The sequence below is a fragment of the Erythrolamprus reginae genome, chromosome 8 (assembly GCF_031021105.1).
Source record: "Erythrolamprus reginae isolate rEryReg1 chromosome 8, rEryReg1.hap1, whole genome shotgun sequence".
Classification (NCBI taxonomy): Eukaryota; Metazoa; Chordata; class Lepidosauria; order Squamata; family Dipsadidae; genus Erythrolamprus; species Erythrolamprus reginae.
The window spans coordinates 54,128,015-54,155,684 of NC_091957.1; the positions used below are offsets into that span (position 1 = coordinate 54,128,015).

Sequence of the window (27,670 nt, forward strand, 5' to 3'; positions counted from 1 at the left end):
GATTGGACCTGATGACCCTCGAGGTCCCTTCCAACTCTATGATTCTATGATAATTTATCTTATCCGGCTTCCATGGATATGTTGTATGATCCCAAACAATTGTGATTATAATGATAGTTTGATGTGTCGTGCTTTGCATTTCTCCTTTATTCAACCAACTATGGTTAAAGCAAAGCCACCTTGATTCCTTCCAGATGTAATGAGGCCACACCAATATTTTGTCTGGTGAATTCAGGCCGTTGAAACCCAAATATCCTAAAGTTGTTGAAGTCAGGAAAGGCTAAATTGTAGAGTTGAACATCAAGAGGTGCTAATAGGTCTGTAGGGACCTTGGAATCTTCTTAGCATCTTCTACCCTCACATGCGCAATTTGGGGACTGCTAAACTCACCCCAATGAGCGTGACATAGAATATCCAGTTACATTTTTACAACGTTTTTAAAAACCGTATCCCTATCAAGGAGTTGCTAGGTTTATTTGCGGTTTTCATGCTGTCTCTACTGCGCTGATTGAAACTCGTAAATACAAAATCAATCGTGTCATGGTATTATCTGCCGTTAAAGAACGTAAAGCCAATAATCTTGCAGGGCGATTATAGATCTGAGATCCTTAAAAGAAAATTAAGAATTAAGGAAGTTGAGTAACAGTAGCACAGAGAAGGAATTGTAATTGATCTTCGTTATCTTGAAAACAAAAATGGCAATCACTTCCAAGAAATGCTTGGCAACATGGATGGAAAGCTGCCTGTGAATACGGACAGGTCTGGTAGTTTTAAATTTGAATCTAAGTCAGTGTTTTTTAACCAGTGTGCCGCGAGACACAGTCAGGTGTGCCGTGAAGAAGGAAGCTCAGGTTCTGGTCTGACAATTTTTGCTGAGAGAGAGAGAGAAAAAGATTGAGAGAAAGAGAGAAAGCAAGAGTGAGAGAAAGAGAGAAAGAAAGTAAGAAAGAGAGAAAGAGAGAGAGAAAGAGCGAGAAAGAAAGAGTGAGAGAGAGAAAGAGAGAGAGAGAAAGCAAGAGTGAGAGAGAAAGAAAGCAAGAGAGAGAGAGAGATAGAAAGAAAGCAAGAGAGAGAGAAAAAAGGAGAGGAAGGGAGGGAGAGAGAGAGAGAGAAATAAGCAAAGAGGGGAGGAAAAAAGAGAAATGAGGAAATGATTGAGACAGAGAATGAGAGGAAAGAGAGAGAAACAAAAGAGAGAGAGAGAGAAGTGACTCTTGATTTAAAACATATGATAAAAAGCACCCAAAAAATAAGAGAGAAAAATCCCCAGCCCTCACCTGTTTTTGGAAATGGTTCAAGAGTATGTATACACACACACACACACACACAAGAGGGGGAGGAGACAGGGATGGAAAAAGAGAGAAGAGTGTTTTAGAGTGTCGTTTTGTGTCCTTTTGGTTGGTGGTGTGCCCCAGGATTTTGTAAATGTAAAAAATGTGCCGCGGCTCAAAAAAGGTTGAAAATCACTGATCTAAGCCATCTGGGCTATATTAGACTTGATGGCTATGGAGTTTCTCAACAGGCGACTGGACGTTCCGTTTTTCCTTTGAAGAGGTTTTGCTTTTCATCCAAGAAAAAACAAACTGTATTAAAATGTTTAAAAGTCAGGGAAAAATCATGGAAAGAAAAACGGATCGCGTTGCCTGGCAGAGTCAAGCAAACATGAGCATAACTGTGCTTCCTCAGCTACTGATATTTCTCTATGGCTTAGCCGTTTGGTATGACGTCATCTACGACCGCACCTTAGCTAGATTGCAGGTTACAGGGAAATGTCGGGGAAATATCAGGGAATTTCAAAATGCTTCCCCCCCCCCCCCGGACACCCTGCACTTAGCGCTCAACTGCGGTCGCAAGTCGAGGCGGCTTCTGTTTGCGTTCTCAACGGGCACCGAATGGCAGCGTTTTGGAAAATGCCCCATTGGGTTTTGAAGAGATGTTTAGGAGAACTTTACTCATAGGTTGGTTTGTCTGTTTTGGTCCTCAGGATACGCCGATGACTCGGGCTTCAAATTATCAGATGCATTGGAAGACTTTGTCCCAACGAAGAGACGTAAGTGTGTGTGTGTGTGTGTGTATCTGTCTAGTTATCTCTCTCTCTCTCTCATCTCTCTCTCTCTCTCTCTCTTATCTCTCTCTCTCTTATCTCTCTCTCTCTCTCATCTATCTATCTATCTATCTATCTATCTCTTATCTCTCTCTCTCTCTATCTCTTATCTATCTATCTCTCTCTCTCTCTCTCTTATCTCTCTCTCTCTCTTATCTATCTATATATCCATCTCTCTCTCTCTCTCTTATCTCTCTCTCTCTCTCTCTCTCTCTCTCTCTCTATCTATCTATCTATCTATCTTTTAAAAAACATTTTTAAAAAAATGAATTGATTTTTAGGGTTAAAAACAATGCCAGCCAGGAGTGGGATTTGGGTGTTCTCCGAACTGCACAGAATCTTAGCTGGGGGTTCAACCCCTGCGTACCCCCAGCAGCCACCCCTGGTCATAATTAGGAGTAAACCTAGCTAAGGGTGCAGGGTCAACTCAGACTGGTTTGGAATCAGTGTGGAAGAAAAACGCCATTTATTCTATCTTTTTATCTTTCCCAGCTACTCACAAGCCACCCAAGAAGACTTCAGGTGGCACAGGTACGATGTTTGCTTTTTTAAGCCTTTTAAATCAGCTGTGGGTGTTTTCCCACTAGAAATCCCATCATCCCCAGCCACTGTGACTCTTGGTTTTATGGTAACTTAAGGGGTTTCTACCCCCTCCCCCTTTCGTGTCAAATAACAATCCGTTTCAAGTTTCAAGTCTAACTGACCCATTTCATTTGGGGTATCCTCAGTCTTTGTCTTTTAATGGCCTTTTGTAACCCTGGGGGTGGTATTCCTGAGTGATGCTGTGGCCTAAGAGGTGGAGCTCTCGCCCCATAATCAGGAGGCCGTGAGTTCGATTCTAAGTAGAGGCAGATATTTCTCTCTCTGGGCACAATGAGAATAGATCTGCCGAACAAAACTCTGCACTGGCAACAGGAGAGGCATCGGGCCAGTAAATATTCAGCTCCATTCAGTTGCCGAGATTCCACACGCAAGGGATTATGGGGTGGTTAAAAGAAGATGACAGTGGCCTACCTAGGAGGGCTGTTGGGAGGATAAAAGGACACAAAGTGTTGTGGCATCGCTTTTTGAGTTATGTGTGAACGATATTGGGATGCACACGGAAATAAAAAAAGGGGATTACGTTGTAAAAAGGAGATTGGGGAGGGTGTTCCCTTCAGTAAGTAGCCCTACTTTGGGTCTCCTTGATTTCTTGAGCAGGTGAACTCGATCTTTTGGATTACTTTGATTCCCCACCGGAGAGAACCACCAGGCCTGCAAAGGCCACCACCGGCCCTTATCCAAGGAAAACAGGTACGGACATCCTGGCGCCTGGTTTTGGCAGAGGTGCCCTCTCCTGAAGCCCTGGCAATGCGGGGAACCACCCACAGCCTTCTTAATGGGGTGGAAATATGACCTTGGGTGGCAAATAATTCCCCCCTCCCTCCCTCCCTTCCTCCCTCCCTCCTTTCTTTCCTTTCTTTCCTTTCGTTCTTTTTTCTTCCTTTCTTCTTTGTTCCCTCCCTTCCTCACCCCTTTCCTTCCTTCCTTCCTTCTTTCTTTCTTTCTTTCTTTCTTTCTTTCCTCCCTCCCTCTTTCCTTCCTTCCTTCCTTCCTTCCTCCCTTCCTTTTCTTTCTTTCCCTCCCTCCCTCTTTTCTTTCCTTCCTTCCTCCCTCCCTTTCCTTCCTTCCTTTCTTTTCTTTCTTTCCCTCCGTTCCCTCCCTTCCCCTTTTCTTTCCTTCCTTCCTTCCTCCCTCTGTCCCTCTTTCCTTCCTTCCTTTTCTTTCTTTCCCTCCCTCCCACTTTTCTTTCCTTCCTCCCTCCCTCCCTCTTTCCTTCCTTCCTTCCTTTTCTTTCTTTCCCTCCCTCCCTTCCCCTTTTCCTCCCTCCCTCCCTCTTTCCTTCCTTCCTTCCTTTTCTTTCTTTCCCTCCCTCCCTTCCCCTTTTCTTTCCTTCCTTCCTCCCCCCTCTTTCCTTCCTTCCTTCCTTTTCTTTCTTTCCCTCCCTCCCTTCCCCTTTTCTTTCCTTCCTTCCTCCCCCCTCTTTCCTTCCTTCCTTCCTTTTCTTTCTTTCCCTCCCTCCCTTCCCCTTTTCTTTCCTTCCTCCACCCCTCCCTCCCTCCTCTCTTGCCCCCTTCTTTCCTCCATCCCTCCCTCTCTCCATCCATCCCTCCCTCCCTAAATACAAAAAGCTATTTATTGCTGAATATTGCTACAAATACAAAACAACAAGGATGACCACAGTCCACAAGAAAAGCTTCCAAACAACCCCAGTACAGCTAGAGTCTCTTAACCCCCAAGGAGAATTGGATCAGGTTGGAATTTGGCTGCGATACCACCAGGTGATAGGCAGGTTTTTAGAAAGGGAAATTAAACAATATCCGGGGGGGAGTCACGTACCAGCTTTGTTGTTTTCCTTAACATGGGCTATAAGGGATTGAGAAAATTGAACCACGCAGTTTATCTAGCATGTCTTTGCTCTCAATTATCCAAAACTGCAGCTAGACATATTTGGAGAGGCAACTGACTGGGGAGGGCTGGGCTGAGTTGATTGCTGGGCATCCTGGGCTGAAGGGTCTTGTGTTCTCTGATTTGCAGATGACAGCCGCTGGAACATCCCTCACACCACCACTACCAAGCAGCCCAAAGCTACCAAGCCACCCCCCAAAAAGGCTCCAGGTAATTTGTAACCACTATGAAACAGTGTGGTCGGGCGGTAGGAAAAGCAAGTAGGATGCTTGGCTGCATAGCTAGAGGTATAACAAGCAGGAAGAGGGAAATTGTGATCCCCTTATATAGAGCGCTGGTGAGACCCCATTTGTAATACTATGTTCAGTTCTGGAGACCTCAGCTACAAAAAGATATTGACAAAATTGAACGGGTCCAAAGACGGGCTACAAGAATGGTGGACGGTCTTAAGCATAAAACGTATCAGGAAAGACTTAATGAACTCAATCCGTATAGTCTGGAGGACAGAAGGAAAAGGGGGGACATGATCGAAACATTTAAATATGTTAAACGGTTAAATAAAGTTCAGAAGGGAAGTGTTTTTAATAGGAAAGTGAAGACAAGAACAAGGGGACACAATCTGAAGTTAGTTGGGGGAAAGATCAAAAGCAATGTGAGAAAATATTATTTCACTGAAAGAGTAGTAGATCTTTGGAACAAACTTCCAGCAGACGTGGTTGGTAAATCCACAGTAACTGAATTTAAACATGCCTGGGATAAACATATATCCATTGTAAGATAAAATACAGGAAATAGTATAAGGGCAGACTAGATGGACCATGAGGTCTTTTTCTGCCGTCAGTCTTCTATGTTTCTATGTTTAAACCCCAAAGGTACCATTAGAAATCTGGAAAACAATGCCTACTACCTTGGAAATCCAGAGAACTGAAGGTGGGGCTTGACCTGTTATTGAAAGAGAACAGAGGAGGGTCTCGGTGGGTTTTTTCAGGAGTGTCCTCACTTAAAAAGGATTTCTCCTTTACTATAGCAATTCTCCCTGCTTTCTCCTGTTTGACAGGATAATGTAGATCTCTGAAGATAATCCTGAGGTCTGGGGAGGGAGGGATATATGTGGGGTGGATGGATGGAGGGTTGAATGGATGAATGAATGATGGATGGCTTGTTGGATTGATGAATGGATAGTGGGTTGGTTGGTTGGATGGATGGATAGATAATGGTTGGATGAATGGATGGATGATTGGATGGATAGATGATGGTGGTGGATGGATGGATGATGGAGGGAGGATGGATGGGTTTATGGATGGATGGATGGACGATATTTGGATGGATAGATGATGGTTGGATCATGGATGGACGGATGGATTGGTAGGTAGGTAGGCAGGCAGGTCAGTCGGTCGGTAGGTAGATAGATAAATAGGAGAAGACAATCTATAAAATAGCTAGCCTTAGAGGATTTGGGGTTCTCAGGCTGAATTTGAGGTTTGAAATTTCCTTCTTTGATTTTTGTATTTCCCTGACATTCAGTCTAGTTTCTATAAAAGCTTTCACCAACTCTGACTCTCAATATGTAGAGGTGTTGGCTGCAAGGCTTGGTTTTATCCCATGGCTGAGATCTTGGTGGTGGCTTAGAATTCAAGACATCTGGGGAGTAGCAAATTGTGAATGGCTGGCCTTGTGGCCATTACAATAATCAAATTGAACTCAAGATGAAGCGAGGGGCAAAACTATGGCTAGAAAAAATTATAGGAATTATGGGAAGCCTAGGTAGATGACTTCAAACCTTTTTCTTACTTCTCCTAAGAGGTTAAGTCTTTTTTAGTGGAAAAGAGTGGTGATGTTTGAAACCATAATGTCCTCAGTAGCTGATCTGCTAATTTTATAGGGAAAGACCCCTCGGATTTTGACTTATCCGATGCTTTCGATGACCAAAATGACAGACTCCCTGGGGGTGGACCACCTAAAGGAAATCCTGGTGGAGGTAGGTTGATAATAATTATTTTGAACAGTCGCCAATGGGAACCCAAAACTTTGAAGGTCTGCTCACCTGGTGGGCCAAGACTGTGCATTTTTGATAAAGGAGGATGGTAGCAGCTCTTGTAGACGAAGAAGCTGAGATGAAACCAAGAACAGTGGTGGGGATGTCTACAGAGAACAGAAGAAGGGTTAGAATAATCAAGATGGTGATGGCAACTATCTCTTCAGTTACATCAGGGGTAAGCAAAATTGGCTCTTCTATGACTTGTGGACTTCAATTCTTAGAATTCCTGAGCCAATCATGCTAGCTCAGAAATTCTTGGAGTTGAAGTCCACATGTCATAGAAGAGCCAACTTTGCCTACCCCTGAATTACATAATGGTGGCTGTCATCTGCACCAACTTCTTTGTGGACATTCTGAGGAAAGTTGGTTTCCGTCAAGTTGATGGAAGAGGTGGATGGATGTCCAAGAGATGATGGACCTGATGGGATGCTGTTGACGGAATCAGATTGAGGATGGACACTATGGCTCCAGAGCTGTAGTTTCTCAACCTTGGTCACTTTAAGAGATGTAGACTTCAACTCCCAGAATTCCCCAGCCAGCATGGCATTCTGGGAGTTGAAGTCCACACGTCTTGAAGTGGGTCAAGGTTTTGAAACACAGCTCTGTAGATTTTGCAGTAGAAGGAAAGCACTTGGCCCAGACATTAGAAGCCAAAGGAGTTTGTAGTATTCATCCATCTGCCCTCACCCCCTTTGTGCTTTTCCTAATTAGATCTAACCAGTTCTCAATTTACGACCGTAATGGATCCTGTCCATTACAAGGGTTAAGCTAGGATGGTCATAAAGCAGCTTGCCCATGTGACTGATCCAACTTGACAATCTTTTCTTGCACTCCTTAAGGAAATACAACGGTTGTGAAGTGAACCAATTGTTCACTACGGGCTGGTTTTGTCAAAAACTAGGAGTTTTAAAGACCAGTTTTGGGTAAAAATGCCATAAAATGAAGTTGTGTGACTATAGGATGCTGCAAATGGCAATAAGTATGAGTCAGTTGCTGGGTGTCTCCTAGTGGGGGTGTCCATCAGAACTTCGGCACCTGGTTGTAAATTGTGAACCTGCCATAATTTAGTAATGGTCATAAAGCAGAGGACCCCTGATGAATCTTTGGAGTAATGGTTGAAAAGAGAACAGCTTCTGGCTTCTGGAATGTTAGGAAGGAAGGAAGGAAGGAAGGAAGGAAGGAAGGAAGGAAGGAAGGAAGGAAGGAAGGAAGGAAGGAAGGAAGGAAGGAGGAAGATAGATAGATGATAGATAGATAGATAGATAGATAGATAGATAGATAGATAGATAGATAGATAGATGCATTGACAAACAGGTAGATGCAACTAGATGATAGATGATATAGATAGATAGAGATGCAGCTAGGTAGATGCATAGACAGGCAGGCAGACAGTCAGATAGACAGATAATAATAATAATAATAATAATAATAATAATAATAATAATAATTTATTAGATTTGTATGCCGCTTCTCTCCGAAGACTCAGAGAAAGATAGATAGATGCATAGATAGATGCATTGATAGATAGAGAGATAGATAGATGATAGATAGATAGATAGATAGATAGATGATAGATAGATAGATGCATAGATAGATAGATAGATAGATAGATAGAGATAGAGATAGATATAGATAGATAGATAGATAGATAGATAATAGATAGATGATAGATAGATAGATAGAAACAAAGAAAGAAATAGATGCAGCTAGATAGATGCATAGATAGATAGACACTCAGAGAGAGAGAGAGAGAGACAGAGAGACAGAGACACAGAGAGAGAGAGGTGAGGAGAGAGAGATGATGAATAGAGGCAGGTTGTTTTATTGCTCCAGGTTGAATTCTTGCTTTCCCTTGTCGTATGCTAAACCAACCCCTGCTATTTTCCATGATCAGTTAATGAATAAAGAATCCTGTTCCAGGCTCAAAAGGTGGAGATAGAAGAGGTGGAAATCCTGGTAAGGGGTCCCTCCATGGCTCCCGAGCTGCTCTCCCTCTCTCTCCTCTGTCCCACCTGGCTACTTTTGCTCGCCTTTCCCTCCTAAATCCAGATTTAAAAAAGCAACAACTCACCCTCTGACTGATCTCCTGTCTAACACAACTCCCTGGGAGCGAGAAAGACGGGAGCATGGAACCCGGCACTAATTTGGCCTTGCAAATCAACCATTCTCCTCACTTCCTTCCTTTGACTCCTTCCTCAGAGGACCAGTTCAGGCGAATCCGTAGCGGCCATTTTGAGTAGTTCGGAGAACTGGCAAATACTTCCTCTGGTTGGCCCCGCCCCCTCTGCCCCACCATTTCCTGTCCTATATTCCCTTCTTGTTTTTACCTCAGCTGATACCCAAATATGGGAGGGAGCATTATAACTGACAAACTATTTTCTATAAGTGTAACGTACATACACATTCATACATACATACTTATATACATATACATACATACATATATGTGTGTGTGTATGTATAGGGATGTAACATATATACAATATATATATATAGACATATACACATACACATACAGATAGATAGATAGATAGATAGATAGATAGATAGATAGATAGATAGATAGATATAGATATAGATATAGATATAGATATAGTTATGTTTTTGCTAAATTTTTAAAATTAAGGGAGACTAGGATAGAGCTATTTCGGCCTTATTTTGGCCTCATCAGCTAGCCATACCTACTGGGACTTGAACCTGCAACCTATATATTTCACATATTTTTGCAGAATATTTAAAATTAAGGGAGACTAGGATAGAGCTATTTCAGCCTTATTTTGGCCTCATCAGCTAGCCATACCTACTGGGACTTGAACCCTGCAACTATATATATCACATATTTTTGCTGAATATTTAAAATTAAGGGAGACTAGGATAGCGCTATTTTGGCCTTGTTCTGGCCTCATCAGCTAGCCATACCCTTACTGGGATTTGATCCCGGGGCCTCTGCCTTATATATATATATACACATATACTAAATTTATATATACACATACATACAAAATATATATATATACACATATACTATATATATATATACACATACATACAAAAAAAATCAACAAAAAATCACACGTGTGTGCGTGTGTGTATAGCAATAGCATTAGACTTATATACACAGTGCTTTTGCAGCCCCCTCTAAGCGGTTTACAGAGTCAGCCTATTTGCCCCCAACAATCTGGGTCCTCATTTGACCCACCTCGGAAGGACGGAAGGCTGAGTCGACCTTGAGCTGGTGGTGAGATTTGAACTGCTGAACTACAATTAGCTGAAGTAGCTTGCAGTGCTGCACTCTAACCACTGCGCCATCCAGCTGTCTAGAGAAGATTTCCCCATGGTGAAGTTTCCTTCCTCAACCGATATTCATTCCCCCCTCCACGCACACACATATCTCTCCGTCCTTAAATATAAATACATACAATGAACTGGACTGTTATTTCTTGCATGAGTTTGTTCAAGCAGTTGCTTTTTTCCCCAGCTGGCTGTTACCAACGCATGGGGTTCATTTTCTGTCCACTCTAACCCTGCTAAAAGTCTTTGTGCAAGCTATCAGTTCCTACTAGGACTGGTGGTCAGGGATAATGGGATGTGGATAGGACAAGAAGCAATGGGTGGAAACTAATCAAGGAGAGAAGCAACTTAGAACTAAGGAGAACATTCCTCACAGTGAGAACAATCTGTGGAACAGCTTGCCCCCAGAAGTTGTGAATGCTCCAACATTGGAAGCTTTTAAGAAGATGTTGGATAATCATTTGTGGTGTAGGATTTCCTGCTTAAGCAGTGGGGTTGGACTAGAAGACCTCCAAGGTCCCTTCCAACTCTGTTATTCCATTCCATTATCTGCCAGCCAGAAACTTCAGGTTTTGAATTCATCTTAATATGAAAGAAAGAAAAATCCCTTTGAAGATAGAAAAGTAATACTGTATAGCAGGAAATAAATTGACCTACTAACAATGCCATCTGCCATGTTCATTTTTCTTGTAGGGGAGAAGTGGGATTCAGCAAGTTCTGACCAGTTGTGGAGAACAGATAACAGAAATTTTGAGTAGTTCAAAGAAGCTTGTCTGGAGGACCGAAGGGAAAGGGTGGACATGATCGAAACATTTAAATATGTTAAAGAGTTAAATAAAGTTCAGGAGGGAAGTGTTTTTAATAGGAAAGTGAACCCAAGAACAAGGGGGCACAATCTGAGGTTAGTTGGGGGAAAGATCAGAAGCAACGTGAGAAAATATTACTTTACTGAAAAAGTAGTAGATGCTTGGAACAAACTTCCAGCAGACTTGGTTGGTAAATCCACAGTAACTGAATTTAAACATGCCTGGGATAAACATAGATCCATCCTAAGATAAAATGCAGGAAGTAGTATAAGGGCAGACTAAATGGACCATGGGGTCTTTTTCTGCTGTCAATCTTCTATGTTACTATGTAATCAGTAGCGGAAATTTTGAATAGTTCAGAAAATCAGCAATTACCACCTCTGACTGGCCCCATCCCTGTCTATTCTCTGCTTCTCGAGTCTCAGCTCATCGGGGGGGGGGGGGGGATGAGGATTTTGCAGTATCCTTCCATTGCTATATCCACCAAGCCATCAGCAAACCCACAGAACCGGTAGTAAAATAGTTTTTGAATCCTGCCACTATTGTAGGGCCTTTTATTTACAATATATATAAGGACTCTATGAATCCCTGCTTATGGCCTGAAAGGGTATATCATCTCTGTGCCTACGTAAATCAAAGATCCCTGAATGTGGGCTTTAAAATAACCTTTGTTGACACCTAATTTAATCTGAGGGTTTTGCAGGCATTCATTAAAAAAATCTCATTTTTTTCTACGTGTTTCGCTGTTCTTCTTTGTAACTGCTATTCTGATAGCAAACCCTTCATAAAAGTTATTTCTTTACATTGTTGATTAAATTATCTTTCCATTGATATATAATTTTATGGTACCACTCTGAAAGAAAAAGTGGTGTTATTAGCTAATTTTAGAAAATATACTTTTCCCCAAAGGTTTCCACAATTTTAGCCACTACTGTATATGTGATGCCTTGAGCCAGACCTTACAAAGAGTGAAAATAAAACTATAAACATTCCGCGGTGAAAACATTTCACTTTTGTTAAAACAAATCTATTCTTTTGCACTTTGGGATTTAGATTAGACAACAATTAACATCCCATCCATCACTTTTATAACTTTTGTTCCAGCCAATAACTCCTTTACTTTACTAACTCCCTACGCATCAATCTAAGAATTATTTTCATTTTCTTCTTGAATTCAGTCTTTTTCCTCATGGCTAAAACAAAAAAAAGGGAGGGTAAATTTGGTGAAAGAGTGGTTAAAAAAAAAGACAAACATATTTTAAATAAACGGATTTTACTTGGACTCCACAGGGATTTCGGATGCTGATCTGATTGGAATCGTGGATGAAGGAGGTTATCAGCCTGATAAGAAAAAAGGTGAGTTTTTCCCCTGCTCGGTGGGTTGCACCAACTAGTACAGTGATGGCGAACCTGTGGCACGGGCGCCACAGGTGGCTCGCGGAACCATATCTGCTGGCACGTGAGCCGTTGCCCTAGCTCAGCTCCAACTTGCATGTGTGTGCCGGTCAGCTGATTTTTGGCTTGCACGGAGGCTCTGGGAGGGCGTTTTTGGCTTCCAGACAGCCTCCAGGGGGACGGGGGGAGGCATTTTTACCCTCTCCTGGCTCCAGGGAAGCCTTTGGAGCCTGGGGAGGGTAAAACACGAACCTACTGGGCCCACCAGAAGTTGGGAAACAGGCCGTTTCTAGCCTCCAGAAGATCTCCAGGGGTAGAGAGGAGTGTTTTCGCCCTGCCCAGGCATTGAATTATTGGTGTGGGCACTCATGCCTGTCCGATAGCATGTGTGCACGCTCTTTTGACAACCGAGGAAAAAAAGGTTGGCCATCGCAACATCAGGACTATTGTGGAATTGATGTTGGCAACAATTTCAAAGCTGTAAGTTTAGACCAGTTAGGTCCCACAGAGTGGGCCTTCTCCGGGTCCCGTCAACTAAACAATGTCGGTTGGCGGGCCCCAGGGGAAGAGCCTTCTCTGTGGCGGCCCCGACTCTCTGGAACCAGCTCCCCCCAGAGATTAGAACTGCCCCTACCCTCCTTGCCTTTCGCAAACTCCTTAAAACCCACCTTTGTCGTCAGGCATGGGGGAACTGAAATATCTCCCCCAGGCCTATATAATTAATGTATGGTATGTTTGTAGGTATGTCTGCTTAAAAATGGGGCTTTTTAACTGTTTTAAATTTTAATTTGTAAATTATTAGATTTGTCAGGAACTGTTTTTATTGTGTTGTGAGCCGCCCCAAGTCTACGGAGAGGGGCCTGCATACAAATCTAATAAATAATAATAATAATAATAATAAAAATAATAATAATAATATATAGCTGTCCCAAAGGTGCTTTTTTAAGCAGGCAACTGGACTTTCTTGATTTTACTTTTGAAGCTGTTTCCCTTCTCATACCAGAAGCTTCTTCAGTTCTGACCGGATGGTGGGGAATGAAGGGATTTTATACTCCTTTGAGACAACTGGTCATTTGCATCCTTTTAGAGGGTCGTTGAGGCCACTTGGAGGTTGGAGCACGGGGTGATCGGTAGACGTGCGTGTCCGAGCAAGATTTGACTTCTGTGCATGCGCAGGAAGCGAAATGTTGTGAGAGGCCATGAGATTTCAGCGATTTTTTTGCTTCCGTGCATACTCGCCCCTCCCCTCCTAGCCACTCCTCACTGGCCCACCGGGACTCCTTAGTGCCCCAACAGGAAGCAATTGTTGGAGCTAAACAGCTACCATGAGAAAGAGTTGCTGAAACAGCTCAGTTGAAATTGGATCTGACCGAGAAGGAGGCTCAGTAGAAGCATTCTCACTGTTCTGTTGGGCTCTCTGGTAGACTCCTCCCGAAAATTCACAGATACAAATTTCAGACACACACACGTTTGAAAATTCAAAACAATGTTCTTTATACCAAAAATGCAAATAAACTAAGCCCTCTTTTTGTATAGCCAAGAGCCCTCGTCTCCAAACAAACTGGTAATTTGTACAAGTCCCTTATCAGTTCTGTGATACTTAGCTTGCAGCTGTGAGGCAATTCACAGTCCTTCTTCTTTCGCAAAGTGAAACACACTTTGCTCTGGTTTAGTTTCAAAGCGGGGAAAAATCAGCACACAAAAGGTCAAAGTCAGCAAAGCAGTCACGAAACACAACGATCAGATAATCCTCCACAATGGCCAAACCCACAGGCTGCTCTTTATAGCAGCCTCACTAATGACCACAGCCCCACCCAACCACAGGTGGCCTCATTTTCTTTGATAATAATCTCTCAGTTGTTGTTGCCTATGCATCGCTCTCCGCATGCGTGGCTGTATCATTAACTCTTGTTTTGAATCCAAGGAGGAGCTAGATAATTGATCTCCTTCTGAGCTGTCTGCCCCACTCTCCTCCTCCCTGTCACTCATGTCTTCTTGGTCAGAGGAGCCTTCATCAGCAGATTCCACCGGGAGCACAACAGGCCTGCAGCATGTGGATGTCTCCCCCACATCCACAGTCCTTGGGGCAGGAGCTGGGGCAGAGCTAACCACAACACTCACTGAGGACTACAAGCATAGAGGGAAGACCTGCAGGAGTGCAAGGCCAGGTACCCGGTAACCTGGAGGCTCTGCGGGTTGAGATGGTCAGCCAGTTTTAGGCCGTGATGCAGTCCCACTGAAACGAGGTCCTCTGGTTTTTTGCCACCAGCAGCGCTTCCAGGGGTGGGCATCAGGTGGAACGGTGGGGGTTTCCATTCCGGTAGCGGAAATGGAGCTGTGCACAGAGCTCCATTGCCGCCAGTTATGCACGCGCGAACCTGTGAGATTCTGGTGAAAATCTAGTGAAAATCTGGTGAAATTCTCGTGAAAATCACTGGTTTCTTGCTTGCAAAGAAATGGCAATTTTCACCAAAATCTCGCAGTGCACGAGGGACGTTCGTGTGAGATTTTGGTGGCTGCACATGTGCAGCAGTTGAATCTCACCGCGGCGCCTAGAGCGGCAGAGCAGGGCAGAAGTAACAGCGGTACCACTGGCAGCTGGCCAGCCTCCTCCCCACGCCGAGAAGATCTTGGCATGGTGAGGGTGAAGATGGTGCTGTTGCTGCTGCAGGAGGGGCGCCCGGAGGAGCACACGGCCTCATCTCTCCTCCAAAACAAGGGAAGGGCCAAGTGTGCTATAAGCGCTGGCAGAGCTGGGCGGGCCTCTGGGCCGTGAGTGCTGGAGCCACAAGCGTTAGGGCTATGTGGGAACAAACGCTGGGGCCACAAGTGCCGGGAGTGGTGGGGCTGCGAGTGCTGGCCGAGGCTGGACTTAACTGGTCCATTTTCAGGCTTTCTTTGTTTCTGTGCATGCGCAGAAGCAAAAAAAGAGGCAAAAATCTCATTCTCGCGCAGGATTCGGCTTCTGCACATGCGCAGAAGCCAAATCTCACACCGGGAACGCTCTTGCGCTCTTGCACACACACATGCTCACTCCAGTAGTGCCGGGAAATGGAGGCCCGCCACTGGGCGCTTCCCTCCAGTCTTCGCCCAAAGCCCCCCCCCGGAGGCTGAAGCAGACCCCAAATCAGAATTCCTGCCCCCCCCCTCTGACCTGCGCAAAAATACCCCAAAGTGCAGCAAACATTCATTGCACGTATCCATCCCAGGAGCCGTAGTTTGAGGGCCACTGATTCACTGCAATATAAAAAATGGAAATCATTTTAAGAAGCTTATGAAAGGCAAGGAGGGTGGGAGCAATTCTAATCTCTGGGGGGAGTTGGTTCCAGAGGGCCGGGGCCGCCACAGAGAAGGCTCTTCCCCTGGGTCCCGCCAAGCGACATTGTTTAGTTGACGGGACCTGGAGAAGACCCACTCTGTGGGACCTAACTGGTTGCTGGGATTCGTGCGGCAGAAGACGGTCCCGGAGATAATCTGGTCCGGTGCCATGAAGGGCTTTATAGGTCATAACCAACACTTTGAATTGGGACCGGAAACTGATCGGCAACCAATGCAGACTGTGGAGTGTTGGTGTAACATGGGCATATGGGGAAGGCCGTTTTTACCTCCCTCCAGGGAAGCCTTTAGAGCCTGGGGAGGCTGAAACACGAACCTACTGGGCCCACTAGAAGTTTCCAGCCTCCCGAGGGCCTCCAGGGGGTGGAGAAAGCTGTTTTTGTCCTCCCTACGCATTGAATTATGGGTGTGGCCACTCACGCACGCGCAATAGTGTGTGCGCATGCCCTTTCGGCCCCGCGGGGGGGAAAATGTTCACCATCACTGCTATAGGGTGTCCTGTTTGAGCAGAGGGCTGGACTAGAAGACCTCCACGGTCCCCGTTCCTTTGCTACTGGGCTCCGGTGCGAAGGAGCGAAGCATAAGGCCTGCAGGTGTAAATACGGCATTGGCTCTTTAGATGCGCCAGATCGTCGGCATTCCTTCACTGGCGCTGAGCCCACACCACAAAGGGCTTATTCTTCCGAGCCACTTGAGTGTTTTCCTTCTCCAATTAGAGAACGGGAGTGTGTGTGCATATGTGTGCGCGGTGGTGGTGGTGTGTGTGGGGGGGGAGGAAATTACTGCTTATGCTGCAGCGGGCAGAAATGTGCAGACAAAGCTTTCATTTCTCCGCAAACCGCACCCACTTTCTCGAATGCTGCACGAGGCTAAATTTATAATCAATCTCATTTATTGCTCCTGACGCAGCAGCGGCTTAATTAATACGAGGGGCCAGCCGGGCGTCTGCGATTTGCAGTGCGTTGGGTTCGGCACTCCCGAGTTCCTTCCGTTCGACATATTAGGAGATAATTAAAATGGCCCCAGGATTGATTAATTGATTATTTATCTATTTGTTTAGCGGGGCACCCCCTGGGCGGCTCGAAATTGGCTTTGGGAAGAACGGGGGAGGAGGGGAAGAGGGGAGGGAAGCGGTTATGTGTGTGTGTTGGGGGGGGACTTTTCCTTGCCAATCGTCCTCTTGCATTCAACTCCAAGGTGTAAATCAGTTGTATGTTCAAGGGGATGATTTGGGCGGAGGGGAATGTAAGGCAGGCGTGGCCATCGCCATTCGAAGTCCGCAGGGGTTGGTGAACAAAGATCTCCCGGTTCCAGGAGTGGGTAGCAGCCGGTACGCCTAGGGTCAGAGTTCCGGTGGCGGAAACAGAGATGCGCACATATCTCTCTGCTCTCGATGCGTACAGGCGTGTGAACGTGCGAGATTTCGCTTCTGCCCATGTGCAACAAGCGAAATCTCACACCAGGAGATTAATATGGAGATTAATAATCCAATTAATCCAATAATCCCATTAATACACCCTTTGTGATTGTCGCGGCTGTGCGCATTGGTTGGGGGGTGCAGGCCCATCAGCGCAAGATTTTGCTTCTGCGCATGTACAGCAAGCGACATCATGTGAGAACAGTCTTGCGTGCGAGATTTCGCCGATTATCTGTGGTTTTTTGCTTCGGCGCATGCGTTGAAGCAAAGAAATTGCCGAAAATCGGCAAAATCTCACCAGTGAGAGCGACAAAGGTGGGTTTTTAGGAGTTTACGAAAGGCAATTCATTTAGCGACTGTCCTGCTTAGCTTATGTAAATTCTGGTGCCGGTTATGGTTGTAAGTCAAGGACTTAACCCGTCCCACTACTATAAACCGGAGAAGATCCATAAATTGTTTCAGACTTTCAGGGCCGCCCTTAAAATAAACGTTGCGCGTTCTCGGTGAGTTTGGGGTGACTGATTCCTTGTTGTTTTGTCCTTCTGTGTAGGAGACAGCGACAATGATTACAATAACGGTAAGTGGGCATGCTTGTGACAATCTCAGCTTTCTTTTTTAAATCATGGATGGAGCAAAGCTTGAAAGGGGTCCCTTTTAAACCCCTTTCTTGGTCGTTCCTGGGTACCGGTCTGCAGAGGGTGACCTGACTTGTTATGAAGGTGTAGAGGTTCATTTGGGGCTCGGCTCAAAGCTCAGGAACCACTGTTTTTCCACCCTTATTTATTTTAAATTAAAGATAAGCATGGATTTCCAATCACACTTGGCCAATAATGAACTCAATTGCTAAGAATTTGCAGGACCTAAATTGACTGGGTTCATTTTTTATTTATTTATTTATTTTATTTTATTATTTTATTTTATTTTATATTTTATTTTATTTATTTTATATTTTATTTATTTTATTTTATTTTATTATTTTATTTTATATTTTATTTTATTTATTTTATATTTTATTTTATTTTATTTATTTTATATTTTATTTTTTTTATTTTATTTTTTTTATTTATTTTATTTTATTTATTATTTCATTTTATTTTATTTTATTTTGATTGATGGGCTCAAGGAAAACCAGACCTTTGGTTTTCTTAGAAGTGGAGCACCGCAAATAGCAATAGCCCTTAGACTTATATACCTCTTCACAGGGCTTTACAGCCCCTCTCTAAGCAGTTTACAGAGTCAGCCTCTTGACCCCCAACAATCTGGCTCCTCATTTGACTGATTTCAGAAGGACGGAAAACTGAATCAACCTCGAGCCTGTCAGGATCAAACTCCCGGCAGTGGGCAGAGTTAGCAATAACACTAAGACTTATATACCGCTTCACAATGTTTTACAGTCCCCTGTAAGCGGTTTACAGAACCAGAATATGGCCCCCAACAATCTGGGTCCCCATTTTTACCCACCTTGGAAGGATGGAAGGCTGAGTCAACCTTAAAGCCGGTGGTGAGATTCGAACCGCTGAACTACAGCTAGCAGTTAGCTCAAGCAGCCTGCAGTGCTGCACTCTAACCACTACGTCACCCCGGAACAACCATGACCTGGAATGGTGGAGAATCTCTACAGACTTTCAGGTTGACGAAGGTTGCAGATGTTCATAGTGGCCTGGTGGAACAGAGGTGTATCAGGAACGGAGCAAAGAAATTAGCGGGGGCTTTCAATAAATATCTAGGATGCAGGGCACTCTCAGTAATGGCCTCTCCTCCTCCACTTCTACAGGTGCCCTGGTGGAAACCGGGACAATTGCTGGCATTGTCAGCGGCCTGGCCATGGCCTTGATTGGTGCTGTCAGCAGCTACATCTCCTACCAGCAAAAGAAATTCTGCTTTAGCATACAACGTAAGTCTCTCTAACCCCCCCCCTGCAAGAGATCTGAGCCCACCGGGGCCTTCCAGGGAAGCTGACAGAGGTGGGCTTCAAGGAAGGGGAATATTTGGCCATCCGTTGATTTATTGGCAACTACTGCACCGTACAAAAGTGAGAGGGTCGATATTTGGGGAAGGAGCCAACCTTTGGATGGTTGCAGGGAGAGAAGGATGCCCTTTTCCTGCCACTTTCTGTTTTAGCAAAGTATCACTAAGTGGAATGAACTGGAGTTGGTTGAATGAGCAGAAAAAGTCCAGAAAAACGTGATGGATTTATTTTTCCGTTCATTTATCTAAGCCCTGCAGTGTTGTTTCAGAGCTCTGTTGGTTGTCAGGTATCATATTAATGGAGAGAACAAGCATTATTATTGCTTGCAAAACTGTCTATCTATTTATCTATCTTTCTATCATCTTTATAATCTATCTATCTATCTATCTATCTATCTATCCTTTCCTTCTATCTATCTATCGATCTATCTATCTATTCTTTCTATCTATCTATCTATTATCTATTCTATCTATCTATCTATCTATCTATCTATCTATCTATCTATCTATCTATCTATCTATCTATCTATGATAATAATTACCGTAAGTGTTGTACCACATGATTCTTGACAAATGTATCTTTTTCTTTTATGTACACTAAGAGCATATGCACCAAGACAAATTCCTTGTGTGTCCAATCACACTTGGCTAATAAAAATTCTACTCTACTCTACTCTATCTATCTATCTATCTATCTATCTATCTATCTATCTATCTATCTATCTATCTATCTATCTATCTATCGCTCCATCCATCCATCCATCCATCCATCCATCCATCCATCCATCATCTCTCTCTGTCATCTCTGTTTTTATCATCTATCTCTATATCTATTTATCTGTCATCTCTCTTTCTCTATTGTCTATATCCATCCATCCATCCATGCACCCATCCTCTATTTTATGGGCCCAAAGTCATAGAATTGTAAGAAAATAAATCTATAATATATAGATAAATACAATGGAAAAAGATTAATGTGAATGTTAATACACATTCAGAAGGAACATCCTTAGGTCTGGAAAAGCGTTTGATAAAGGCGGCAACGCAAATATGCCCCAGAAAAAGGCAAGAGGAAATTAAAGTTAATTATAACGGAGGATTAATTTCAGCCATCAGATGAGGCATGCTGGGATAATGTCAGACTTTGGATGCATGGCAATGCACACGGCAGCTCCTGAAGGGACTTTTTGAAAATGGAAATGGCATAAAACAATCCTCTCGGCTAGATTCACGCGTGGCATTTCGGATGCTCTGTTCTGGCCTCGTTTTAATGGCGGAAGCAAATGATGGATGAGATGTAATCATTATCCTGTCTCCAGATTTCAGTTCACAGTTTCTCCCAAGGGTGGTCCAGCCCTGATCTAAGCCGTTGAATTTTTGCAAGAATGCAAAGATTTGTTTTGGAGGAAGAAAGAGAGGGGGACTTGGTGCTAGAAATTGTATAGCTGAGGTTGGGACGAGGCTATTGACTCCTGTAACCCATATTCAGTTCTGGAGACCTCACCTACAAAAAGATATTGACAAAATTGAACGAGTCCAAAGACGGGCTACAAGAATGGTGGAAGGTCTTAAGCATAAAACGTATCAGGAAAGACTTAATGAACTCCACCTGTATAGTCTGGAGGACAGAAGGAAAAGGGGGGACATGATCGAAACATTTAAATATGTCAAAGGGTTAAATAAGGTTCAGGAGGGAAGTGTTTTTAATAGGAAAGTGAACACAAGAACAAGGGGACACAATGTGAAGTTAGTTAGGGGAAAGATCAAAGGCAACATGAGAAAATATTAATTTACTGAAAGAGTAGTAGATCCTTGGAACAAACTTCCTGCAGACGTGGTTGGTAAATCCACAGGAACTAAATTTAAACATGCCTGGGATAAACATATATCCATTGTAAGATAAAATACAGGAAATTGTATAAGGGCAGACTAGATGGACCAGGAGGTCTTTTTCTGCCGTCAGTCTTCTATGTTTCTATATTGGCATCATGGTTCACCATCACCTGGAGGTCCCGTGAATTCCTCTACTTGTTTTTGAGTTAAGTTGGAGGTTTAAAAAGGAGAACAGGAGCACAAAAATGCTTAAAATCCGAACATCTAGCTAGTTTGCTTTTTAGTCAAAAGCATTCCATTTCTCTCTCTCTCTCTCTCTGTCCCTCCCTTCCTCCCTCTCTCCATTAGATGCTGCAAGCCATCTAAAAGGGCTTTATTCAGCACCTAAATAGATATTTACTGTATTTTTCAGTGTATAACACACACCAGAGTATGAGACGCATCTTAGTTTTTGGGGAGGAAAATAGAGAAGAGAGTCTGCTTACCAGGTATTCATCTGGCTAGCGTCCTTAGCCAGCACATTATTTTATCCCCCAGTTAGGGCTTTAAAAAAAACCTTTATTTGGAGAGAGTAACAATGAAAGAGCTTTCAAGCCAGTAAGAGCTGGGAACATCATTAGCACCTGGAAAGAAACATTTGGAGCAAGTTAGAGCAATGAAAAGAAAAACCCTGCAAAGATTTAGTGTTTGGAAAATATTCTTTGCAGAGAGTAACAATGAAAGAGTTTGCAAGCCGGTAACAGCTGGGAACATTGTTAGCACCTGGTTAGGGCTGGAAAGAAATGTTTGAAGTAAGTTAGAGTAAGGAAACAACCCTGCAAAGGTTTAGTGCTTGGAAAACATTCTTCGCAGAGAGTAAAAATGAAAGAGCTTGCAAGCCAGTAACAGGTGGGAACATTGTTAGCACCTGGTTAGGGCTGGAAAGAAGCATTTGAAGTAAGTTAGAGTAAGGGAAAAAACCCTGCAAAGGTTTAGTGCTTGGAAAACATTCTTTGCAGAGAGAAACAATGAAAGAGCCTGCAAGGTAAGAGCTGGGAAGACTGTCAGCAGCTAGTTAGGGCTGGGAGAAAAGGTATAAGATGCACCAAAATTATCAGCCTTTTTTAGGGAGGAAAATGCTGCGTCCTATACTCCGGAAGATAGGGCAATTTTTATAAACCAGGTGAAGGTAGCCGATTTCAGAATCGCTTCGCTCCTGTCCCTCTCAGGATTTATTACAAGTGTTCTCCGGTTTCCTGCGTTGAACTTCGGTCGTCTCACAACCTCTGTGCCAGTTTTAATTTTGGGTGTCAAGTCTCTCCTACTCTTTGCTATTTTTAGAGGGCCTGAATGCAGAGTATGTCAAAGGAGAAAACATGGAAGCAGTGGTGACTGAAGAGCCACAAGGTGAGTGTGTGTTTGTGTGTGTGTCTGTCCTTAAGGGCACAGTGTGTCACAAGCGGGACACACTGTCTCCCAGCTTTGTGGTGACAGCTCAGGAGGGGCCTGGTTTGTGAAGGCCTGTAGAACCGTAGCATGTGTGTAGACCTCAAGTTGTGTCTACTTTATTTATATGTGAGGGTCGCCCAGAAAGTAACGCACCAATTCCTTCAACAATTATTTACTGAACACAATGAAACTTACACACAAGAAAGAGCGATGTTTCTATCCTCACAATAAAGTTATGTGCAAAGTATCCCTTGAATAACAAGGATACGCACACGGAAGCTATTATTCAGCCACACATAGATACAGTAACTTGAGTTAGTTTACTTGAGTTCACTTAAAGTTTACTTTAAGAAATAGCACAATCCAGTAAACAGTCCAGGTCATAAATGTATTATTATGTCACTACAACACAGCAAACGAGATCACTATGCTGGATTTCGTATTTCATTACCAGTTGGGCGCTTCCCAAGCACCTAGGACTGCGTGATGTGGTGGCGAATTATGTTTGCCGATCCCAGTAAAGCAATTGACAGATGGGGATTTTGTCAATTCTGATGGTTTTCAAATGTCCGCTGAGATCCTTTGGCACTGCCCCCAGCCTGCCAAGGACCACTGGGACCACTTTCACGGGCTTATGCCAGAGTCGTTGCAGCTCGATTTTTAGATATTATTATTATTATTATTATTATTATTATTATTATTATTATTATTATTAATTAGATTTGTATGCCGCCCCTCTCCGAAGACTCAGGGCGGCTCACAACATAACAGTGATACAATGCATTACAAATCCAATAGTAGAAAAATTAAATCAATTTAAAAAACATTAATAACATAGTAAAATCCCTAACTATACAATCACACATTCAATCTAATCCATCATACAGTAAGGCCGAAAACATAACAAAAAAGGTGGAAAGGGTGGTAATTATCCCCACGCCTGGCGACAAAGGTGGGTCTTCAACATTTTACAGAAGGTGAGGAGGGTGGGGGCTGTTTGAATCTCTGGAGGGAGTTGATTCCAGAAGGCTGGGGCCGCAACAGGGAAGGCTCTTCCCCTGGGTCCCGCCAGACGACATTGTTTAGTCAGAATAACAGTAACTATAAACGTAATAGTCAGAATAACGGTCCAAAGAATATGCGAGGGTCGCCCAGAAAGGAATGCACCATTTTTTTCCCTTCAACAATTATTTATTGAACACAATGAAACTTACACACAAGAAAGAAGGATGTTTCTTCTACACTCGCTATTTTTCCACGTAATCTCCGTCCCGTTCTATGTCCTTCCTCCAGTGAGACACAAGGGTGTGTATGCCCTGTCGGTACCACTCCTTGTTCTGGTCACGAAGCCATTTCTGCACTGAGCGAACCACCTCTAATGGCCTCACACCCTCTGTGCCTGTTCTGTCGGGCTCTCTGGTAGAATCCTCCCAAAAATTCACAGGTACAAATTTCAGACACACACACGTTTGAAAATTCAAAACAATGTTCTTTATAATGAAAATTCCCTTAAACCAAGCCCTCTTTTGGTATAGCAAAGAGCACTCGTCTCCAAACAAACTGGTAATTTGTACAAGTCCCTTATCAGTTCTGTGATACTTAGCTTGCAGCTGTGAAGCAATTCACAGTCCTTCTTCTTTCACAAAGTGACACACACTTTGCTCTGGTTTAGTTTCAAAGCGGGGAAAAAGCAGCACACAAAAGGTCCAAGTCAGTAAAGCAGTCACGAAACACAACGATCAGATAATCCTCCACAATGGCCAAACCCACAGGCTGCTCTTTACAGCAGCCTCACTAATGACCACAGCCCCACCCAACCACAGGTGGCCTCGTTTTCTTTGATAATAATCTCTCAGTTGTTGTTGCCTATGCATCGCTCTCCGCATGTGTGGCTGTATCATTAACTCTTGTTCTGAATCCAAGGAGATTACTTTTTAGTTATGAATCAAAAAAAGATTACTTTTTAGTTATGCCGGAATGGATATCTCCCATTGAAGCCATAACTTTTCCAAATTTATTACAAGAGGATAAGATCTGGAAATATAAAGATTTAGTAGATAATCAGTGGAATTTGAAAACAAAGCAGGAACTGTTGGAATTGGGCCTGGCAATAGACTGGTGGCAATATACACAGATTAAGTCGAGATTTCATAAAGACAAAACAACATATATACTTAGGAAGGATAATAATATATTAGGTAAATTACTAACCACAGATCAAAGAAAATTGATAGGGAAAACATATAAATTTTTAATTAATAGTAAAAATATAGAATGGATATTAAAGGATAACATGATTAGTTGGTGTAGAAATTTAAAGAGAGATAGACCTGAATACCTGGGAAAAGGTCTGGACGTATAACTGGAAAATAACAAAGTCAACTGCTTATAAAGAAAACCAGATCAAGATGTTTTATAGATGGCACTTACCACCAAGTAGAATTTCAAAAATGTACCAAACTAATTCGCCTAATTGTTGGAAATGTAAAATAGAAATAGGTAGCTATTATCACTGTTGGTGGACGTGCCCAAAAGCTAAAGAGTACTGGAACACAGGTGGCCTCATTTTCTTTGACAATAATCTCTCAGTTGTTGCTGCCTATGCATCGCTCTCCGCATGCGTGGCTGTATCATTAACTCTTGTTCTGAATCCAAGGAGGAGCTAGATCATTGATCTCCTTCTGAGCTGTCTGCCTCACTCTCCTCCTCCCTGTCACTCATGTCTTCTTGGTCAGAGGAGCCTTCATCAGCAGATTCCACCGGGGGCAAAACAGGCCTGCAGCATGTGGATGTCTCCCCCACACCCACAGTCCTTGGGGCAGGAGCTGGGCCAGAGCTAACCACAACAGTGCCCAGCGACTCACCGTTCTATAGTCGCAGGAAAGTTTGTACGTTTCTTATTTTCCGACAACACCAAACTAAAATGTTCTCTTTTTTCCCCCCTCTTCCCTAGTGAAATACTCTGTCCTAGAACCACAGACAGCGGAAGCCCCACCACCTCAAGAAAACGCAAAAGTCTGAAAATCTCGTCTCTCCAGCTTAAAAGAAGAAGAAGAAAAAAAGAAACCAATTCTTGGCAAAAGAAAAAAACAAAACAAAACACATCGCACACAAACACAAGCGCACACACGCACACATACATCCACGCACACGTTCCTCTCACACGATTTGTAATTTAGCTTTTAACAAAACGTTTAATTTGGGAATTCCAAAGGCGATTTAAATGTGCATTCCCCCCCTCCCCTCCCTTGACTAGGGCAGGCTTCTTATTGTTGGTAGGCTTGTAGACTGGTTGGAAAAAAAATACAAAAGAAAACAAAAAAAAAAGAAATGATGATGATGATGATGATAATGTTTTTTCGGGTTTGATTTTGATTTTTTTTTTTAAAAAAAAATTTAATATATCGTTTTGTGAAGAGTCGTAGGTTTACATCGCCATGGGTCATGTCTGAGCTTTGGTCGGGATGAATATGAAATGCGAAGGTCCTCCCAAGTGGTTGCTTTCACCGTAGGCGTAGAGGTCTTCATGAATGACATGTTGATGGGACGGGTTGGGGAGAGAGAAAGAGATGGCAGTGAAGGCAACAAAGAACAGGCGTGGGGACAGTTGAAGTGCCTGCAGATGACCACCAACCCAACATAGAAAAGCTTTAGCCACGTTTTGGCTTCTTGGTTCCATGTAAAGCTTCCTTCAGGATCTTGGTGAGGAGATGGGCTTCAAACAGATAGTTCAAGACCAATGGGACAATCTTTCAAAGGTCAGGCTGAGAAGAGACTGTGGCCCCATAGAACCAGGCTTCATTTCAGCTAGGAACGATCTTTAGTGGTTGGCTTGCTTTGAGTAGGAGCAGGGACCTGTGTGAACACACGGCAAGAAGCTAAAGAGGAATTGAGCCTCGTGCTGACCGCCGAAAAGGGCTCTTGTCCAGTCAGTTTAGACCGAATGCGCAGGCTTCCAGTTTCATGGTGGTTTTTCTTTCTCCAACTTTGTAGAAGGGCTCCAAAGTTTGGATTTGAAGAACATCTTGTGGGAGGATATACCGAGCGGTGCGTTGATTGATCTGTGCATCTAAGCCTGCACTCTAGTTCAGTCATGAAGGAAGTCATCTAGATCAGCACAGAACGAACGGGATAAAATCCAGAAAAGGGAGGCTTCGGTTCAGGAAATGTCAGCGATGGTCATTTTGAAATGTCGCGCCTTCAAGAACATTTGCAAATGTTCTGTGGTGGGTATCTTAAGGGTGGTATTTTAGGGGAGCTGTCATCACATCCCACTGATTGGTACTTTGGGCCTGGGGTTCCCCAAAGGTCTCAATTTGAGTTCAACTGGATTGTGGGCCATTGTGTTTATTTGGTTGTGTGTCCACCCTTTGAAGGTCTTTGAGGAGAAGACGCTGCCCATTGGAGCTCTTTGTCTGCATGGAGCCCAACTTTTAGAACCTCCTTCTGTATATGGAAGGTGCCTCTTCTGTTTGCATTTCTTGGCATGTCAGAAAGCCTCTGGGTCCTTCTCCTAGGAAAGCCCTGAGAAGAAGACCCCATGGAGATGAACCAAGATGGAGCCAAAATCCCTATTGGCCATCATCTGCATCCAACAAGTAGGACCCAAGTTGCTTTGTCATTTCTGGCCAAGTGAAACCATCCCTGAGGTTAGGATGATGCCACCTTAAGTCCTCCATCCCAGGGGTCTCCAACCTTGGCAACTTTAAGACTTTTGGACTTCCAGAATTCCCCCAGCCCAGGGCTAAGCAAAGTTGGGTCTTCTGTGACTCGTGGACTTCAACTCCCAGAATTCCTGAGTCAATCATGCTAGCTCGGGAATACTGGGAGTTGAAGTCCACATGTCATAGAAGAGCCAACTTTGCTTACCCCTGCCCCAGCCAAACCATTGTGATTGTGGAATTCTGGGAGTTGAAGTCCGCAGCTCTTAAAGTGGCCAAGGTTGGAGACCCCTTTTTGGGAGGGTTGATCATTCCAGAGGCCACCCTAGATCTGGGTTCTCTAACCCTTGGCTACTTTAACCTAGGTGAACTTCAACTCCCAGCCATCCTGACTGGGGAATTCTGAGAGTTGAAGTCCACCAGTCTTTAAAGTTCCCAAGGTTGGAGACTCCTGCCCTAGATTGTGGACTGGCTATAATGAAAATAAAGGCTCATTGTCTGAACTAAGCCGTGGGCCTTCCGTGGAGGAAAGTCTGTCTGAATTGGCTCACGATAACCACGCTATAAGCTTCCGTCTTTAGAAGCAGCCGTTGCCCATCCCCGCAGTATTTTCGACAATGAAGACTGTCGAAACGTCGATCCTGCTCCAATCCTGTTCCTATCAAACCAGCTTAGCTGCTCTTCCCTCTGTGCCTATTACAGTCACTTGTTGGGCTTAAATTTCCTTGCCTTAACTAGGAACCACGAGGGGAGTCTTAGGAACAGTGGTGAGATACCTACTACTATTCATAGTCTCCTTAGGGTTGGCTCACGAACGGGAAGACCACTCACAACTCTACACAGTGGTGTCTAACCTCGTCCGCTTCTAAGACTTGTGGACTTCAACTCCCACATTTCCCCAGCCAGCGTGTCTTAAAAGCGGCCAAAGTTGGTACACCTACTCTA

General features: G+C 43.7%; 1 protein-coding gene across 1 annotated transcript; it reads left to right on the forward strand.

Annotated features, from left to right (window-relative positions):
* The first annotated feature begins 727 nt into the window (after window positions 1-727).
* Window positions 728-26,946, forward strand: CD99L2 (CD99 molecule like 2). Its single transcript, XM_070760149.1, has 12 exons — window positions 728-764; window positions 1,985-2,050; window positions 2,597-2,635; window positions 3,305-3,397; window positions 4,682-4,762; window positions 6,435-6,530; window positions 8,511-8,546; window positions 11,978-12,043; window positions 17,386-17,412; window positions 18,610-18,729; window positions 21,957-22,022; window positions 25,018-26,946. Exons 1-12 carry the CDS (start codon window positions 728-730, stop codon window positions 25,083-25,085), a joined length of 795 nt encoding a protein of 264 aa, XP_070616250.1. The 3' UTR covers window positions 25,086-26,946.
* Window positions 26,947-27,670: the final 724 nt, after the last annotated feature.